The 19,764-nt window shown below is 45.5% G+C and overlaps 1 protein-coding gene across 1 annotated transcript in view; it reads left to right on the top strand.

The window, feature by feature from the left end:
- Positions 1–19,764, top strand: part of TANC1 (tetratricopeptide repeat, ankyrin repeat and coiled-coil containing 1) — a 223,611-nt gene that overhangs the window by 168,942 nt on the left and 34,905 nt on the right. The window contains exons 9-16 of the mRNA XM_077883375.1: positions 1,886–1,987; positions 2,783–3,064; positions 4,212–4,369; positions 7,066–7,297; positions 8,451–8,617; positions 10,593–11,200; positions 18,060–18,168; positions 18,998–19,120. Of these exons, the coding sequence (XP_077739501.1) occupies positions 1,886–1,987; positions 2,783–3,064; positions 4,212–4,369; positions 7,066–7,297; positions 8,451–8,617; positions 10,593–11,200; positions 18,060–18,168; positions 18,998–19,120 (1,781 nt within the window). The remainder of the gene's footprint in view (positions 1–1,885; positions 1,988–2,782; positions 3,065–4,211; positions 4,370–7,065; positions 7,298–8,450; positions 8,618–10,592; positions 11,201–18,059; positions 18,169–18,997; positions 19,121–19,764) is intronic.

The following is a 19,764-nucleotide window of genomic DNA, read 5'->3' as shown; positions in this document are numbered from 1 at the left end:
GTCATGTTCTACAAGGTCAGGTGAAGAAGGGAAATAGGAAGCCCTTTGGAAGCTCCAGATGTCTTTGAATTCCCTAGGGCTGAAGCAACAGGTCAGATATTTGTGGCTGTTCCAGCTCTGAACTGAACTTGGTTTACAGGTTACAGCTGTGGCTGCTACTTGTCCCTCAGTCTCCAACATGTGGGTGTGTTCATGGTAAGGTGTGTTGAGGAGAGGGGCATTTGCAGAGGCCAGGGAGAGTCCCAGATCCAAGGCAGGAACCTAGAAATGTATGTTCTAGGAGGTGGAATTGTAGGGACCCAGGGTAATGAGTTTGGTCCCAGTGGCCCTCCAGAAAGTATCACATACCTTAGTAGTGAATGATCCAGAGAGAAGCTAGAGGTTGCCATTGGATTCCCATAAGTTAGGCTCACTTGGAATTCCTACATAGGGAGTTACCTGAGTCTTTCTAATGGGAAAGATTTGTGTAGAGTATTGACATAAGTATGCACACGATGTGTAAATAGGGTGTGGATAGTCACCAAAAAGATACAGGAGCATAAGTGTATGCTGTTGTGAAGTCAAGGTGTCAGATGTCTCTCCTGGGACTGGGGAAGTGGGAAGGGCATGGGGTGGATTGCCCTTTGGGGAACCGGCAAGAAGGGACATGCCACCACAGAGCCAGCCCTGGAGCTGCCCAGGTGCTTATTGAATGAAGGATTAATGGGGTGGGGATGGGGGGTTGCCAACAGTGAGGAAGAAAAGAATGAAAGCCTCAGGAGGGGAAATAAGGAAGACCCAGATTGAGCAGATGATACTGGTCAGTGGCTGGCTGCTATGCAGCCAGAAGGTTTTCAGCAGACGGATGGCCCAACTTGACTTCTTTCCCTTGAAACTTGGTCCCACTAATGATTTCACCAGTCCTTAGAAGCCTTAGCCCTTGGAATTCAGCTCTTCCCTCTCACTCATTTACCCTCAAATGATGCCTATATTTTATTATCCTGGAAGAGAATTGTATGTCTAGGATCAACAGTACTGCATGTTGGGTCACTTAACCCACAAACAAATCAGGTTAATTTTATTTAAAATTCTCTCATCGTGACCTAGGATGTATATGTAAATAAGAGGAAGTTCTTTTTTTTTCTTCTAGGGCAAAAATGTACTGTGTGTGTATTGTTAAGATTTGCTAAGAATTAGCAACATTATTTTGTATTGGTTTTTATAATCCAACTGGTATATATACTTGAATAGACTTATTGCATCTTAACTGGTACCTATGTGCTTTGAGTCTTACTGATTTGAACATAAGTAAATGTTACTTCCTTTCAGAATTAAAAAAATACATATAATATAGTAAATAATATAGACATAAAAATTTAAAGTTTAGGAATACATTTATTTCTGATGAAATCTGCATAGCTACTTTTACAGTCAGGAGCTGACTTTTAGTGTTTAAGCAGTGGTGATTGTCCTGCAGAATCTGTTCACTTAATTAACAAGGTTGGAATTCCAGCAACCACAGAAGGCTCTCCAGAGCTGCAGTGAAGACTCTAGTACCATGTTGTGTGTTTGCTGTAAGTTTTGCAGCTTTACAGAGTGACACTTGCTGGTCACATTTCTTCATAAAAATTTTTGGTGAAGTCCATCTCTTCCAAGAATAATGGAGAATTCCGGCAGCCACACCACCACAACTTTAAGAATGAGGAACATTTGGTTTTTACAATTTTTCAGTTAACCTCCCTGCCGGAGAAATAAGCTAGGGTGGGCAAGCAAAACCAAAATTCCCTTGAAGTAAATTTTGTTGAAAGCCTGAACGAAATTGCTTTAGTGATTTCTAATTTATAGTAGTTTGGGTATGATATTAAAATCAACTTTGAAAAGACTAAACTTGAGTTTAATATTACAGCGACAAGCTCAACCAAATTGGAAGATCTGAGTTATTTAGACGGGCAGAGAAATGCCCCTCTTCGAACATCAATTAGATTGCCGTGGCACAATACAGCCGGAGGTAGGGCACAGGAAGTTAAAGGTACTTATCTTTGCATCTGCTGTGATAAAGGATATAATGAATGCATTCACTCAACATTGAGGATCTGGATAACCAGCGCTTAAGCCAGCTCATTTAAAAGCATGACACGTATGTGTGTATGTATGTGTGCATGCACGTGTGTGTGCGCATATGTGAGCACACTAAAGGTTGATCTACTAATGGCTTCTTCCTTAAAACATGTGATCAACTCATTTCTGGAGTTGAAAAATAATTCTGCAGTGCTTTGAAGTGAAGGGTAATTTAATTTTATACCAACAAAGAATCAGCCTTGTTTTCACTTCTTTGGGCTATTGGCTACCTCCTTGTAAAGCACATTTGGGTGGTCTTCAGACCTCACACCTGACAGGGCCACACATCATCACACTGACATGAGAGCTGGGGTCCTCCCTTGAGGAACACACCTTTCCCTACAGTAATGGGAAGAAGCCTATCTTAGAAACTCTTAGACAAACCAGTGAGCCCTGGTTTGGCCACTTGCATCTCTTTTCTCTAATCCTCTGCATGTCTGCCCTGAGTCCTGATGTGAAAGAACTAGCAAGTCCTTTTAATAGGACCCTTTGTAAAACCAACAGGCATTATAAGTGAGGTATTACAGAAGTAGTAATAGAGCTAGATTGGAAATACTTACAGATCCTCTTGAGGCATAAAACTAAAGGCAGATACTAAGTATAATATACGAGCAATATTAAATTGAGTTTTTCAGTGTGTGAAATTATGACATTCTTCTAAAATAATTTTTTTCCCCCCTCTAAGCACGATTTGCTCCCTACAAGCCACAGGACATTTTGTTGAAACCCCTGCTGTTTGAAGTACCAAGCATAACAACAGACTCTGTGTTTGTGGGAAGGGATTGGCTCTTTCACCAGATAGAAGAAAACTTGAGGAACAGAGAACTGACCGAAAACAGAGGAGCCGTGGTTGTTGGGAACGTGGGCTTTGGGAAGACAGCAATCATTTCTAAATTGGTGGCACTTAGCTGCCACGGAAGCCGCATGAGGCAGATTGCTTCCAGCAGCCCCAGTTCACCACCTAAAAGTATGTGCATGTTTAACTACTTGTCTGCTTTATGATATAATGTAAGGACATAATTTTGTTTTTGTTTTAAAAAATGTGTTTATTTCCTCATGTATTGACCACGTGGCTTCAGGCTCTGCTTACGGGAAATCATTATGAGGAAAGCCAGGTTTACACTTCCTATCTGTAGAATCAATCCCAGTGCGTGGCCATGACCTATTCACCAGGGAGGTGAATTCTCGGGGACAGGCCTTGGGAGTGGGGAGGCACCAGGAGCGGGTTCCTAGGGACAGCAGTACCCCCACTCCTCTGTGTGCTCCTGGAGTCTGACTCCTCCTGGGAAAGCTGATGGCAGGTCATTGCTATAAACAGCCCTGAGGTTGCCCCTTGGGGAGAGGGGTACCCAGCAGCACCTAGCCCTGAGGAAAGAGCTGGACTTGCCAAGTGGAAGTATGGACAGACAACCCATTCTCGGTTTTCCTCAAGGTTTTCCAGCTGCTGTTTCAGATCTGCCAGCACATGTGGGTGAACTGTTTAAACCCTCCCATTTTTCCTGGCACCCAGGGAGCCATCTTCTGGGGCAAGGCCAGCCTTCTTCCCTGGTTCTCTCCCAGCTGTAAGGCCTGTCTCCCTCTGTGTATGGGCTTTGAGGCTGGATCCGGTGCCCAGTGCAGTTTGGGTCCTAAAACCAAGGGGGTTAGGCTCCTGGTGGAAGCAGCCAGGAGGAGTCTGTACACAATTCTTTTGTACCCTGTTCTCCACAGCCTTTGTCTTCTATGCTGGATTTATCAAAGTATAAAAACTAACTTAAAATGGGATGTAGTAACTAAATATTTGACTAGTCATGTCTTATTTTGTTTATTAATAAACTCATTAAAAGAAAGTGTCTCTTACATGGTGAACAGGAACAAGTGAGCTATGAAAGATATTTTTTTAAGCAAAAAAAATTTTACAAAAGGAACTAGAAACAGCAGTTCTGCCAGGAGAGTATCTGGGTGGATGGGAGACAGGCCTGGGAGGGACACTTGTGTTCCCCTTAGACTTTGACATTTGGGACCATGTTCACTCATTACCTATTAAAATACTCCCTGGGTCTAATCAAGAAATATGTTCAGTCTGTACCACTGTTCTGATATTGTAATAATGAAATTGGCCTCTTTCTCTGCAGCTTCAGATTCCTCCCAGGATCTTCCTTTCACCCCATTACTTTCACCGAGTTCTTCTGCAGGTGTTACCAACACGGCCAAAACACCCCCTGGATCTGGGTCTGATAGTCCTGAGAACCAGAGGCCGAGAGAGGATGCAGTGAAATACCTTGCTTCTAAGGTAATCTGCTCCTGTTCTAGGGGAGCCTTCTAGAGAGAGAGAGAGAGAGAGAGAGAGAGAGAGAGAGAGATTTGTTTGGCTTCTGAGAAAGGAATTTAGAGATCTTAAAACAGACACAATTGCTTAATGCAAAAACGTAGCTCTTGTTAAATAGTGATAGAGTACTCCAAGTAAAAGGTATTAATGAAAATACATATCTACAGACACTGGCAGTGGGCTTTTTATTCATCTTAAACAATGGATTGAAAGAATTCCTCAAAGCAGCAGGTCGTATCTCCGGTGCCACAAATCCATCCTTCTAAGCATGTGCTGGTGTTCCCTTGGTGCCCAGAGCAGGAAACGGGGAGCTTTGAATGTGACCTGGGCCCCCACGCCTGTGCTCCCTTGCCTGGGGACTTTGATTCCCTGCGTCCTTCTGTCAGAGGTTTCTGTGATGGTATAAGGAAGACTCGGCTGACTTTCCCTTTGTGGATTCGTAGTCACCAGGGTCCTTCTGAAATCTTCCATCTGCTCAGCATCTGTCACACATTCATAAACCACCCTCTGCATTAGAGCAATGGCATCACTCGCTCTTGCTTACCTGCTTGGGCTCCCTGGGCAGCAGCGGTGTGAGTTTGCAAAGCTGAGGAACCTGAGGTGGCTAGTGTGAGGAGCATCGAGTGACGGTACCCCCTGGGGCTGACTTTGGGGCAGACTTCTCAGGTGAGAGCCGCTCCTCACTGGCATTAGTAGCCCTGGCCACTGATTTGGGGCAGTCATCTGATTAAAAATGGGTGATCTTGGGGACACCTGGGTGGCTCAGTGGTTGAGCGTCTGCCTTTGGCTCAGGGCGTGATCTCAGGACCCTGGAATCATGTCCCACATCAGGGTCCCCGCAGGGCACCTGCTTCTCCCTCTGCCTGTGGCTCTGCGTCTCTCTGTGTGTCTCTCATGAATAAATCAATAAAATCTAGGGATACCTGGGTGGCTCAGCGGTTTAGCACCTGCCTTCAGCTCAGGGCATGATCCTGGAGTCCCGGGATCGAGTCCCACATCGGGCTCCCTGCATGGAGCCTACTTCTCCCTCTGCCTGTGTGTCTCTGCCTCTCTCTCTCTCTCTCTCTCTCTGTCCCTCATGAATAAATAGAAATTTTCTTTAAAAATCTTAAAAATAAATAAATAAATAATAAAAAATAAATAAAATAAAATCTATTAGAAAAAAAGAAAAAACCACCACACACAAAATGAGTGATTTGAGGGATGGAGTATAGACTTCAAAGCCACCCTGCCACAGTGATTTTTCAAACCACTTTGTGACCCACAGTAAGTGACGCACGTGACACGGAAGACCTGGCACATGCCATAATCACACAAACTGAAGCAAAGGTGTTTTAGGGCTTTACTCATTCTCACAGCCTGTAAAATTCAGTTTATGAAATGGAAACAAGCTGCCGTGGCTCCAGATTGATTTGATGGCTCACTGTGGGGTCGGCAGGCTTCTTTTGTCAGACCCCGTGCTGGGCAGACCGTGGTGCCCACTGTCTCAGTGGTGGTCTGTACAAGCCCGAGGCTCCTCCGTGTTCCCGCGGTCAGTCCAGGGGAAGGTGGGAGAGCAGTCGGCTGTCCTCGGAGTGTTGATACATCTAAGCTAGAACTGAAGTCACGTGACATTTCCGACTTGGCCACATCTACTTTTGCCACTTTTTTTTAAGGGTCTGCAGACCTGGGATATAATCCCAGAATGTCCCTTGACTGCCTCTGTCACCCTGGCAAGGCATTTAACCTGGTGCCGCCGTCAGCTGTGAACCAGACCTCATGGGTTGTGTAGCGCTCAGGGAAACAGCAGGCACTCACCCCCTTCTGAAGAACAGGAAGTACAAATACATTTTTACCTTTTTCACTCTTCTTGCCTTTATTCACATGTGGAAGGGTATGAGTTTTCATGTATCTACAGCAGTTTTCTTCCAAGACAGTTCTGCATCTGGCACTTTTCCTTGGGCTCTCTAATGAGTGGCCTGCTGCCACTTCAAATCCATCCCAACAGAGGTGGCAACTCATCCCTCAAGTGCTTGGGCAGGAACCCCTCTCCTCCTATGTGTCCCTTCACGTGATTGGCAGGCATTTGGTAATTTCTGATTTTGGTCCTACAAACTGTGTAGCTGTTGAATTTCTCCACAGTGCCAGGTGTGGGGTGGGGGCTGAGGTTTTGAACCAGGCCGCCCGGCCCTCCTGCCTGGGAAAGAAGGCAGTTGTGACTTTCAGCACGACTTTCCTAGCTGCCAGCTTAACCTGGTTTGGGGGAAGCAGATAAGTTTCCCAAGGAAATGCTGCTGTTTTTGAAAGCAGAAATGAAGTGAATATGGCACTTCTGGATATTGAGTACTTTGGGATTATTAGGAATTACTGTAAGCCAGGGTAGGCTTTAGGTTTTATGAATGAGTTTTATTCATTTATTTTCAATACAGAGTAACTGGTGTTGATCTCAGTGCTAATCACGATGGATTTGTGGCTGCAATTAAAAGTCTGCCCAAATCTTGGCAAACCGTGTGAATAAGAGAATAACTGAATCAATTAAGCAAAATAATGACTCCGTGTTGGTGAATAGAAGCAACATATTTCACTGTTGTGGCAGATGGGAACGTCGCATCTGTTTGGGATTGTGGGGGGAGCTTGTGAAGGAGGGGAAGGCAATGCTGATGGCTCTGCTTCTTGCATAGGTCGTGGCCTACCACTACTGCCAAGCCGATAACACATACACGTGCCTGGTGCCCGAGTTTGTGCACAGCATTGCAGCTCTGCTCTGCCGGTCCCACCAGCTGGCTGCCTACAGGGACCTACTGATAAAGGAACCCCAGCTACAGAGCATGCTGAGCCTCAGGTCCTGTGTGCAGGACCCGGTGGCTGCCTTCAGGAGGGGCGTGCTGGAACCACTCACCAGCCTAAGAAATGGTACTTCTGAGCAGCCACCCACACCCTCTCTCTTGTTAGGAGCCTAGAGTCCCCAGGAAGGTCCTTCAAGGGACTTGGGTGGGAGTGAGGGCGGGTACCCGGGAGGGTGTGGGTGAATCTGTGTGCTCTTTCCCAGAACCATCTCCCTGAAGCTCTTCCATGCTTCTTGAGTGATGTAGTTTTAAAGGAAACCTCTCTAATAAAGAATTAACTCTACAGTTGAATATTTCCAAAGGAGCTAATTTGTAACCGGAGGTTATTTAGATGACTTATGCCCTAGAAACTGTTGCTTGCATATTTTATATCCATTCCTACCTAGTGGGGGAGTACACTGGTTGAGGGGGGAACTTGCCAGCATAGGTTTTTTTCAGGGCCTCTGCTCAGTTGAGTTGAACCTAAAGGCTTTTCTAGAAGTGTCTATTTGATTTCTTTCTCTCTTTTTTTGCCCTTGAAATAACTGACCAGGTAAGGGATCTTAATGCTTTTACAGGTTGTATTTCTTACCCTTTCTCCTCCTGGTTCCTCACCTTTTGAGCTTAGTTTACCTGCCTATATAGCACTTCCCTAGAGAAAAGGGGATTGAAACAGATAAATCATCATTTTTCCTCATTTTCTTGGGCAGAAAATTGGTGTTAATAAGTGGAAAACCAATTGAGGCTTCCTATTTTAGACATCTATAAAAGAGAAGTTCTCTCCACTGGCTGGTTGTGTGCCTTGGGCCAGATGCTTCTCCTTTGAGGGTCAGTTTTTATTCCTGGCATCCATTGACAGAGTTCTATGGGGGAGGATCCAGAGTCTTCTCCAGAGTTAATCTCTGTATGTGCTAGTTATCTTAGCTGTAGCTCACCCCAGTGACGGGAGTTTATGAAGAGCTAACTGTATCTATATACCTGGGTGAAATCCTGTTAATGTGTATAATGCAATATGTTTCTGAAAACTGTTTTATAAGATTTGTTTTTCTCTTGGATGTGTGCTTTGGTTTTCATTATAAATTTAATAGAAAATATGCTTCTGTGAAAATCATTTCTTCTGCAATACATGTAAACCTTTTTAGTTTTCCTTAATGCTTTATAGTGTACATTAAAATACACTGGGCGGTGCCATTTTATAGAAATGTATAATTTCTTAATTAAAAAATTATTTTATCCTTTAGAGCAGAAAATTCCTGAAGAAGAATACATTATTTTGATAGATGGCTTAAACGAAGCTGAGTTTCATAAGCCTGACTATGGAGATACGCTTTCCTCATTTATTACCAAAATTATTTCTAAATTTCCTGCCTGGCTGAAGTTGATTGTGACTGTAAGAGCAAATTTTCAGGTAAGAAAGAATTCTCCAATCTCTTTGCAAGACCCCGTACCCAAATTTTACGGTGTGATTAATAACATAAATGGTTATAAAGCATTTAGCTGCTGAATTGAAAACTATATTAGGACTTTGAAATATTTAGTCCACAAAGCCCCAAATGGGTGAAACCAAGCACCTTTTTACCTTCCGAGGCACATGAATCAAGGTGTCAGGAAAGTCTGCTCTTAGCATTGCACTGTCCCTGCACTTCCATAATGCAGGTGTCCAGCCCTGGATGTAATTCAGTTTGTCTACTAGAGTTTAAAGTTATTCCTACTGGAGTGCCTGGGTGCATCCAGGTTCAGCATCTGCCTGGCTCAGGTTGTGATCCTGGGTCCCGGGATCGAGTCCCACATCAGGCTCCTCTCAGCGAGTCTGCTTCTCCCTCTGCCTGTGTCTCCACGTGTCTCCGTGTGTCTCTCATGAATAAATAAGTAAAATCTTAAAAAAATTTTTTTTTAAAAATTTATTTATACTGGTAGGTATTTGTATGGGGTTGCAGTGCGACTTTGTGTTTTTTTGTTTTTGTTTTTGTTTTTGTTTTTTTTAATGAAGAGACAAAGGAAAGACTTTTTCCCCCCAAAGGAAAGATTTTTAAGGCCTTAAAGAAGATCCATTTTATTTTCCTCATAAAACTTAAACCACTTGCAGCCAGATGAAGAGTTTTTTTTTTTTTTTAAATTCTCTTCCTCATCTTTCCCCTCGTTTGAACCCTAAATCCTATCTTAACAACCTTTGACTCCTTCCCTCTACCCCTATCCTTTTTTAGTAAAGACATTACTCTTAGATTTTGATTTTTGCCCTTTTATGATGATGTCTATTTAAAAATAGCATTTGAGTTCTTTCTTTTCTCATTAAAAGTGGCATTAGGCCTCAGCCAAGCTTGATGTTTTGTTTTTATGGCCATTTGATTCCTACCCTTTGCAGTCATTTATCACACAGGAAGCAGAATTTGGCAATCGACAGAGCAAAGGAGCAGGAGTCCTATATTTTCTGTACTAACTGTGTAAATTCTCACAGGTTTGTTAGCATCTGTGTCAAATGGGAGCAATTAACTCAGCCTGCCCCCCGTAATTATTACATTCAATGGGGACATGGAGTTAAATTCTTCAGAAATGATAGTGGGAAGCTTAAGGAAACAAACCCCAAAAACTCTTCTCCGCTATGAGGTATCAGGAGAGTGCTCATCTTTAGGGTGAGGGGAGCGCGGGGTAGGAGGGGACATGGGGCTTCCGGGGAGCTGATGATGTGCAGTTTCTAGCTGCTGGTTACACAGATATGTTTGACTTTGTGAAAATTAATGACCCCATGCAATGATGGTTTGTATGTTATACTTCTGTTTAAAAGTTTACTTTGGAAGAACAGCAGTTTAAAAAAAAAATAGATGGTAGGCTATACTGAAGGTAGGCAGCTTTGTCAGGGCAGGCTGGGCCGGGGCAGTTTCGGGTTTCCTGGCTCAGTCCTGCAGTCCCAGTATCTGATGCACGATGATGGATGTCTCTTATCTCAATGTCTGGCCGTGTTCTTAGATACACAGTGCTGGTTTGTGTCTTTCCTTGTTGTATAACCTCTGCACAATATAAGGATTATGGGTATCAGGTCACCTCAGGGTCTCCCTGCCGCTTTGCTGGTGTGGCCAGCTCGCCACTGTCTGCTCTGGGCTCCTTACGTCTCCCTTGGCTCTGAGTCTTCGGATGAGGGCTTCGAGAAAGCCATTATTGATTCGATCTTGCATCAGGATTTCTTTCACATAAGCTTTTTATCTTCAACTTATCCTATTACATGTTTTAATACAAAACAATGAGTCCCTGTAATCCATGAAAATCCTCCTTGAAAGAAAACTAGTGAATCTGGTTTGAAATGCAGCAAACATAAAAAAAGAAATCTCTGCGGAGTGACACTGTGGGTTTTTGGGTTTTTTTTTTTTTTTTTTTTCCCCCTTCTGCAGGAAATTGTAAGCACGCTGCCTTTCGTCAAGCTTTCCTTAGATGACTTCCCTGACAACAAAGACATTCACAGTGACCTGCATGCCTACGTCCAGCACAGGGTTCACAGCAGCCAGGACATCCTCAGCAACATCTCCCTGAACGGCAAGGCCGACGCTGCCCTGATCGGGAAAGTGAGCAGTCACCTGGTGCTGCGGAGCCTCGGCTCCTACCTGTACCTCAAACTCACCCTGGACCTCTTCCAAAGGGGACACTTGGTCATCAAAAGTGCCAGCTACAAGGTGGTGCCTGTGTCTTTGTCCGAGCTCTATCTGCTGCAGTGCAACATGAAGTTCATGACCCAGTCTGCCTTCGAAAGAGCACTGCCGATTCTAAACGTGGCCCTGGCTTCCCTCCACCCCATGACGGACGAGCAGATCTTCCAGGCTATTAATGCGGGCCACATCCAAGGGGAGCAGGGATGGGAGGACTTCCAGCAGAGGATGGAGGCTCTCTCCTGCTTCCTCATTAAGAGGCGAGACAAAACCCGCATGTTTTGCCACCCGTCCTTCAGGGAGTGGCTTGTGTGGAGAGCAGACGGTGAAAGCACAGCCTTCCTGTGTGAGCCCAGGTAGGCGGCCCTTGCTGTCCGCTCTGCAGGGAGCCTAACACAACTGCGGAAGGGACTTCAAACACAATTCACCTTTTTCTCCCCCTTTCCCTCCAACAGTTCACCTTTTTTAATAGGCAGCACCCAGTGAATAATTCAGTAGGGCAGTGGAATATCCTGCATACTAAAAAAAAGCTTCCTTCCTTCCATTGCTAGAATTTTGGGATTTCTCAGTATATTTGATGAGAGAGAAGCTAGGCAACACCTGGTGACCTTTCTTTGCCATCCATTCTCTTCTAGACCTTGGGTCCTTTATGGGAATCATGGGAGAGTGTGGTGCTGGCTCCGGGGAACAGTGGGCTTCTCCAGAGGCTGCTCTCAGCTCAGTTTCTTCACCTGCAGTCTGACCTTCAGCACCGCTGCTCCCTTGCCACCTCTTGGGCATGCATGCAGCATCTTGTCCCAGGGACCAGATATGTCCACGGGCCCAGAGAGGAGCACAGAGATCACATCTGGCTGCCTTATTTTGCATTTGTGGTTCAGCATGGTGTAACAGATTGGGATTCGGGCTCAGCAGGACTCAGGTTCAGATGTCAGATGACCTGTTTACAAGATGATGCTGGGGCAGCTGCATCTAGGACCTAGCGCAAGGTTCCCCTGAGGATTCGCGGGTGCCCAGGATGCAGTTCTCCTCACTGCCCAGGGGAGGGGAGCGGCTAAGCCTGCCCCCTGTGGAGCCTTGTGCTAGTCAGAGTGCGATGTCAGGGAGGGTGAGGGTGCAGATGCTTTCATCTCTGTGTAAGGGTAGGTTCCTGTCCCACCACTCTGCCTGGCCCTGGCCTGCGTCACTGCTGTATTGATAGCTTCTGCTGCCCGTGAGTTGGAATTGCCCCTGTAACAGGGCCAGCAAGCCACTGGACTGTCCCCTATGAGCTGAACCGAGCATTTGACCAGAAATGAGATGGTAAATAAGCATTTGTGAGCCGCACACCACCTTTCTCCCACGAGGACTGACTTAACATTGACCTAACAGGTCTGGCTGTTTCATTTTGTGGGTAGTGTTGTTTTCTTAGGTAACATTGGGTTAAAGTTTTGTTCTTTTGGGTCTGGTTTGTGGTAAAGAACTGTAACTTCTGGGTTATTTAGCCAGACTATAATAACTAGATGAAATGTGTGCCATTTTATATTTGGCTTACTTAGCCGAGTAAGATCATTTTCTAGGAAGATAGGTTGTAGTTGAGTGTGTAGAAACATAGAAACAAATTGAAAGATTTCAGCAGGGCATATAGATTTGTTACTGGGGTTAGAGGCAGAGGTAGTTGGACTGGATTCACTGTAAAGCATCGCTGTGGTTTGGGTGGTAGGTGGCACTGATATTATGCAGCTTAGGGCACAGCTGACCACCCGTGCTTGGCAGATGTGTACTCGAAATGACAGGCTTCTGAGTGCTGATGCATTCCAATACGCAGGCATGGGGACTTAGCCAGGGTGGGACCAGGACTGGACCAGGGCAGGAGAGATGTGTAGGGTGCAAAGTGTAAGCAGTTGCTCCTTCTTGGGATTGTACGCATCAGCATTTACCCAAGACCCCTGTAGCTCTTAAACTTCATTTAGCAGATAGAGATGGTGGAAGGATGCTACTGGATGCATTTCAGCAAAAGTTTTTGCAGACCCACCATGTATAGAGTACTGTGGCAAATACAGAGATTCCTGGGACAAGGGCCTGGCTCTCAAGGGCTTCCCATGCAGGAGGGGGAGGTATAGCGGTGACCATGTGGGAGGAAAACACTCCACACATGAATTTCAGGAGGGAGAAGCTTCCAGCCAGGGAAGACCATTTTTGGAAAATGTTTCACATACATGAGGACATTTGGGTTGGACCTTGAAAGATGGGTCGCATTTCTCTTCCCACCCCAGTTAGTTGTAATTTTGCCCCAATTATGGAGAAGCAGCAAAGAAGAACCCAACACCCAGACAAATGACATTTCACTTTTTATTTCTGCCTCTTTCCATTCATTTCAAACATTCGCCAAATGAAATTTTCTATATTAAAATCCCCAAACTGCTTTTTTGTTTTTTCCTTAACACATCATGGACCCTTAGCCAGCAGTTCGGTCGCTTAGCGAGCATCTTAGTAAAGGATCATTTTTCAGAGTTGTGCAAACCTTGTAATAGGTGAATGATAATGTGCTTTATGGTACCCTTACTGTGGGGACTGGCAGTTTCTGGATTTACTTATAAATGAAGAAACCTATTGCGAATATCTTGGTGCTTTGCAGGAAAGCAATAGAATTTTCCTCCCAGGTCTGATTATTCCTTGAGTTAGAATTACAGGAGCAGAATTTAAAAGATAAAGGAATAAGTTGATTAGTCTTCATTCACATCACCTAGACTATTTTTTTTTTTTTAAAGATTTTATTTATTCATGAGAGACACAGAGAGAGGCAGAGACATAGGCAGAGGGAGAAGCAGGCTCCATGCAGGGAGTCCAATGTGGGACTTGATTCCAGGACCCCAGGATCACACCCTAGGCCGAAGGCAGATGCTTAACCTCTGAGCCACCAGGTGTCCCAACACATCACCTAAACTTAAACATCATTCACATTTCATTACATCTGTTATTTTTTTTTTTCCTGATAATAAGTTGTAAGTACCATTTTATCCCTAAGTAGCAGACTATGGACCTCAAAAAGACCTATTCATACTTAACCACAGCACCATTGCCACACCTAAAATATTAATACTAATTCATCAGTATTATCACAGATTTAGCTGTGGTCAAATTTCTCTACTTCCTTCATATTTTTCTGGTATGTTTGAATCAGGATTCAGATAAGATCTATGAAATGTGTTTTATGGTGTCTTTTAATCTATAGATTTCCTCCTCCTCCTCTTTTTGCTTTGTCCTTGCATTTCTTTAAAAGAATGACAAAGGGGCACCTGGGGGATGCATTTGGTGAAGCGCCTCTTGATTTCAGCTCGGGTCATGGTCTCAGGATTGTGAGATCTAGCCTTAAGCCCTTTGTCAGGCTCTGCACTGGGGATGGAGCCTACTTAAGATTCCCTCTCTCCCTCTCCCTCTGTCTCCAACCCCTCCTTGCACTCTCTATCTTAAAGAAAAAGCATGACAGAGTAATTTGTCCTGGATGTTTTCCTATAATCTGAATTTTGCTGGTTGCATTTTCATGGTATTTAATGTGTTTATCACCTCTATTTCCTGAAATTGGTAGTTAAATCTAGAGACTTGATCAGATTTTATCTTAAAATATTTTTTGCAAGGATATTTAATAAGTGGTAGGTCTGCTTCCGTCAGCATGCCCACAATGTCTTAATGTCTCTGAGCCACTGATGATCATTTCTCAGATCCGTCAGTTCGTTAGGGTTGCACAAGGGGTTTTAAAATTTGACCATCTGTTCTCTTTTTTACATGTCACGGACTTGAGGAATGAATGGATAGGATTTCAATAGGTGGAATGATGCTATTGCAGACAGGAGGAGTTGTCCAAAGCATCATGTCAGAGTGAGCAAGTTTTATTCTGGCAACAAGTCTAATTTGGCCAGAGCTTTTGTCAAGGAATGGAGGAGTTAACAGAAGGATGTGCTAGGGAGAGTGGACTTTAATCAGTCATCTGTGGAGAACTGTAGTTGAGCAGGTTTAGAATGCCAGTTGTCTACATGGCCCGGGAGTGTGGCGTGTGGAGCATAGGGATCTGTGTAACAGGCCGCCGGAGACTTGGTGGACCTGGCTTGGGGGTGCAGAGGGGTAGAGGCTGGCCCTGCTGACGGGAGACAGGTGGGCACAGTGTGGCCTTATGAGCAGAGTCAAGGAGAAGGAGGTGCTATAGAGGATGTTGAGGTGTTAAGCCTCAGAAACCAAGAGTGGCACTGGTCTTAGGCAGAGTAAGAAAACCAGAAGTGTGGAACAGGTTTTGTAGGGCAGGAGCTGGCTTTTGCTTAACAGAATTTGAGCTTGTGGGGTCAGCAGAACCACAGTGGACAGGTTCCAATGGTGGGGTGAGCAGGGGGGTCTGAAGGCTGGGGAAGTTGAAGATGCAGGATTATGGACGAGAGAAGTGGTGAGGGGGCCAGTTGAAGAAGAGTAGTTATCCGAAAGGAAGCTCCTGATGTCTGGGGCATGGAGCAGGATTCCAGGAAGGAGGTCGGGTTGTAGGAGCTGCTGAGAACTGAAGAGAGATGAAGACTAAGAGGGAGCCCATGGCTTCCTAGTGAGGGAGGAGGTCCTCCATCCTTACACATTCCTTCCATCAGGCAGTGAGAGGTAGAAGAGGAGAGAGCCAACTTCCTGGGATGGGAGGTAGAAGGGTGGAGAGGATCAGCAAGCACACAATGTCTTGATGCCTCTCAAAGCCACTGATGATCGTGATTGCTGAGGACTGTTTGTGGAGGGGAGAGGTTTTGTTTTTAACACAGGAGATGGAGATGGTGTTGAGATAATGTGGGGCAGCATAACTTGTGAAGAAGGAGATTTTTTTTTTTTTTTTAAATTTTTATTTATTTATGAAGTCACACAGAGAGAGAGAGAGAGAGGCAGAGACACAGGCAGAGGGAGAAGCAGGCTCCATGCACCGGGAGCCCGATGTGGGATTCGATCCTGGGTCTCCAGGATCGCGCCCCGGGCCAAAGGCAGGCGCTAAACCGCTGCGCCACCCAGGGTTCCCAAGAAGGAGATGTTGGAAATGCAAGGGGATGGGGGCAGGGAGTGCAGGCAGCTTGCCGCCTCTGTATTCCCATTGAGGCCTTTCACGGCGCCATTCTCCCGAATCTTGTTTACAGCGCATCTCCTCTGGTTGCTGAGAGCTCCTCCAGGGAAGTGCCTCCCATTGTTCCCCAGGGAATCCTCAGTATCAAGCACCGTGCAGGTTACGAGATGAATGTTAATGAATGAGAAATCATGGTGAGCTGATCAAGAGTATGCTCTTGCACTGGAGAGACTGTGGTTCAAATTGCCACCATGTTGTTTACCAGCTATTTGATCTTTTGGGCAAATCATTTAACTTGTCCAGGGCTCTATTTCCTCGTGTAAACAAACTGGGAATTATTATACTTAGTGGTTCACAGGGTTGTGGGGATTAATGAAATAATTCAGTTAAGTTTTTGCATCTCGTATATAGTGAAAGCTTGACATATAGCAGCTTTGGAAAATGAACAGACTTATGAGTGCAGGTAGACTTACAGGGGGCACGTGATCCTGAGACCAGGATGGCGGGAAGAAAAGGTAAATGGGATATAGAGGAATGCAGGTATTGAGTGATTACATGGTGAATTGTCTCCTCAGAGATGCAGGAAGCCACATGCTTAGCTGAGATGAGTAGTAGAAGCCTTTGTTCCAGCCACTGAAGGGTGCATGGTCATCCCCCCATAAGAGGCAGCCGTGGTACTCAGCCACGCATGTCTATGTGGTGGACACGGTTGGCCTGGTCACCGAGCTCGGCAGACTGGGGGACTGAAGATCACTTAGCTTATAGCTGGGAGATGTGGGCCGGGGTGAACTCTGGGACCTGCCCCTGGTAGGGACTAGGGAGGGCATGGGGTCTTGGAGCGCTGGCAGGTGGCAGACAGCAGGAGGGCTGGGAACATGGGAGGATCTCATCTGAGAAGGAAAACCCAAGATTGAAGTCTGGGAGGTGGAGTGTGTGCAGAGCAGCACAGGATGTGTGCTCATGGAAGAGCTCCGGTCCCTTAGAAGACATCGTACAGAACACTGTCAGCAATCTCTTGGTCTCCACTTGCCTTGATTTCCTCACCTCTAACATGGTTTATAACCTATTTGAAAAATAGGCATGCAACTGGATAGCTAAACAGTATTAAGTGATGCATGCTTTTAATCATCTGGATTAGCACCTACCAGAAAACATTTGAGACAGTGCATTTTTTTCGTGATCTTTATCCTTTTCTCTACAACTACTTGCTTCCCCCAACCCCAAACAGCATCTCAGAATTGTCAGGTTGAATAGAAATGAGAATAATTCACATTGTATAGAAGTTACTGCTGTTGGAGTAAGCAACTCTTAGCATCTTTCCCAGATTGGCTCACACAGAGGCATACAGCCCACAGGAGGTAGAATGAATCTTGTAGGTGTGGGGAGCCGTACTGGGTAGGATGGCTCCTTCATGAAAGGGTTAGTGGGGGATTAGTTGGTAGTGTCAGTTGAATGTCCACCGCGTGCTCAGACATAGCAAGCCCACTTGCACATCGTAGCTTTCTTCCCGTGACAGGAACTGTATTCCATCCAAGCCTAGAATTCTAGGTGTTTCTCATTGTGAGCTGTTACTTTGCATGGCTTGATTTTTTCTTTCCTTCCCATTTTCTGGTCTTCTCCTTTGGCCAGATCTACTCCCAGTGGTAATTATGCTGAGGGGAGCTTGAATTCCGGGTCCAGTGATGGTTCTACTCCATCTGTACATCCTTCCATCCAAGAAATACATGTATGAATGGTTGCTAAGGGGCGGGCATTTGCTCAGGATTGTGACTATCGATGTGCCTTAGGCAAGACCCTTAATCTTGTGGAATTTACATTTTTGTGAGGGATGTAAATAAACAAGGTGATGAGTGATGGATGAGGGACAGAGAGTGGGTGGTTCCAAAGATAAAGACCTGCCCTGTGCTAGAGTTTATAGACATAGAGGTCACTCCACAGAGCGAGGGGAATCCAGAGAAAGGCCTAAAATAACGTGAAGAGTAAACAGCATTGGCCGTCTTTTGTCAAGAGGCAACTTTTCTCCTATTTTGTGCGGTGATGCTGAAGCCCCAGGAGAACAGTTCAGAACCATGTGGAGATGTTCACACCTAACACACCTGAGAGCCTACATTCATGGAATGGGGTCTTCTGTTGCCAGCCTTTATGTTTTTTTCTTCTAGGAATGGGCACGCTCTCCTGGCATTCATGTTCTCTCGACAAGAGGGCAAGCTGAACCGCCAGCAGACCATGGAGCTTGGCCATCACATCCTGAAGGCGCACATCTTCAAGGTGAGGCACACCATGCGAGGAAGGCTTTCATCATCATTTTGAAGGTTTTTGGTTTTGGAGATTTTCAACAGCTCTCTCAGCCCTCCCAGAGCTTTCCAGGAGCCCCATTTGTTTTTCCTCCTTTGAATCTCTTTTAAAAAGTTCATTTTCATGTCAAGATTCCATTTCATTCATTCCCCTTTGTTTCTTGGTCATTTGGTTGGTGAGGAGCCTGAGCTGTATCACCTGTGGAGTATAGCACACCCTGGATTTTCTCATCGTGTCCTTATTTCTCATGGACTAGTTTAACATGTTTCTCTTTGCTCTGGATTTCCTATCAGGTAGTAGTTATATCCAGAGGCTTAATCAGGTTCAGAATTGATTGTTGCGCATGCGCGCGCTCTCTTTTTTTTTCTGTGGGCAGAGTGTCACAATTACTTTAGAGTTTAAACTCTAAGTCTGTAGGGGGTTTCTTGCATCAGGAGGTATAAATTTGTGCTTACTTCTCTTAGCGACTTTTTACCAGTAACTACTGGACTCTTCATGGAAGGTTGTAGGATGGTGATATTCCAATGTTTGTTCTTCCTTTATTTGATTGTGGAACTTCTATACAAGAAACGTTCTCCTCATTGCCATATCTTTCCTCAGATGTAGTGTATGTAGCAAAGGTGGGCTCATTTCTTGACTGTTGGTTTTACGGAGGGAAGTCAGGCTCCTAGGTCCGGTGTCTTTGGGCCACAGCATTTGCCCTCCATTAGTGCCTGGCTGCACCCTCCCAGGGGGACCCCTTGCAGCCTGATGCACCCTAGAAAGGAGATGATGACGCCCATTTATCTCGTATTGCTTCCAGGGCCTCAGTAAGAAGACGGGAATCTCTTCGAGCCACCTCCAAGCCCTGTGGATCGGGTACAGCACCGAGGGGCTGTCTGCTGCCCTCGCCTCTCTCAGGAACCTCTACACTCCCAACGTGAAGGTGAGCGAGCCTCTGCACGGAGAGCCAGAGCCCTCCACCCCCGCCCACATCCCTCCAGCAGTCCTGCCTCCCCCTGCCCTCCCCGGGTGGTGGCCCGAGGGGCTGGTAGAGCTCCAAATGCTGCTTTTTCCCTGGTCTAAATCTCACGGGCTTTGAGTGCCCCATTACTGGTTCTCTTCTAGAAGTTTAGCTTTTGCTTGGGCAGGAAAATGTGGGCCGCCGTGTGAGCATGTGATGACTCTTTCAGAGCGGATGTGATAAGGAAGCAATGCACAAAGGAAACCAAAGGTCAAAGGGAGATTTCCAGGGAAAATAGATTTTTTTTAAGCGTCCTGGGTTTCTAATCTGGATTGTCTCTTTATGGTTCATAGGAAATTAAGCTTGATGAGCGACAGTGAAGCAATAGGTACACAGAGAAAACATTATTGCTAAGAGTCACGTGTAGATGTGTATTTGTGACCACGCAGCATGTAGCAGCAGTCCGCCCGCTGTTGGGCAAGAGCGTCCTCACTCTTGATCAGTAGCTGACTGTCACACTACTCTGCTGTGCTTTGTAGAGTAGATTTCCTTCCTCCTTTAACCATATCTAAGAACCTAAAACACGTGAAGGCCAAGTGTCTGAGCAACAAGGAAGGGCTAATTCC

This window comes from Canis aureus, chromosome 34, assembly GCF_053574225.1.
Source record: "Canis aureus isolate CA01 chromosome 34, VMU_Caureus_v.1.0, whole genome shotgun sequence".
Lineage (NCBI taxonomy): Eukaryota > Metazoa > Chordata > Mammalia > Carnivora > Canidae > Canis > Canis aureus.
The sequence above is the reverse complement of the archived record's forward strand: the minus strand, read 5'-3'. Positions and strand labels throughout refer to the sequence as shown.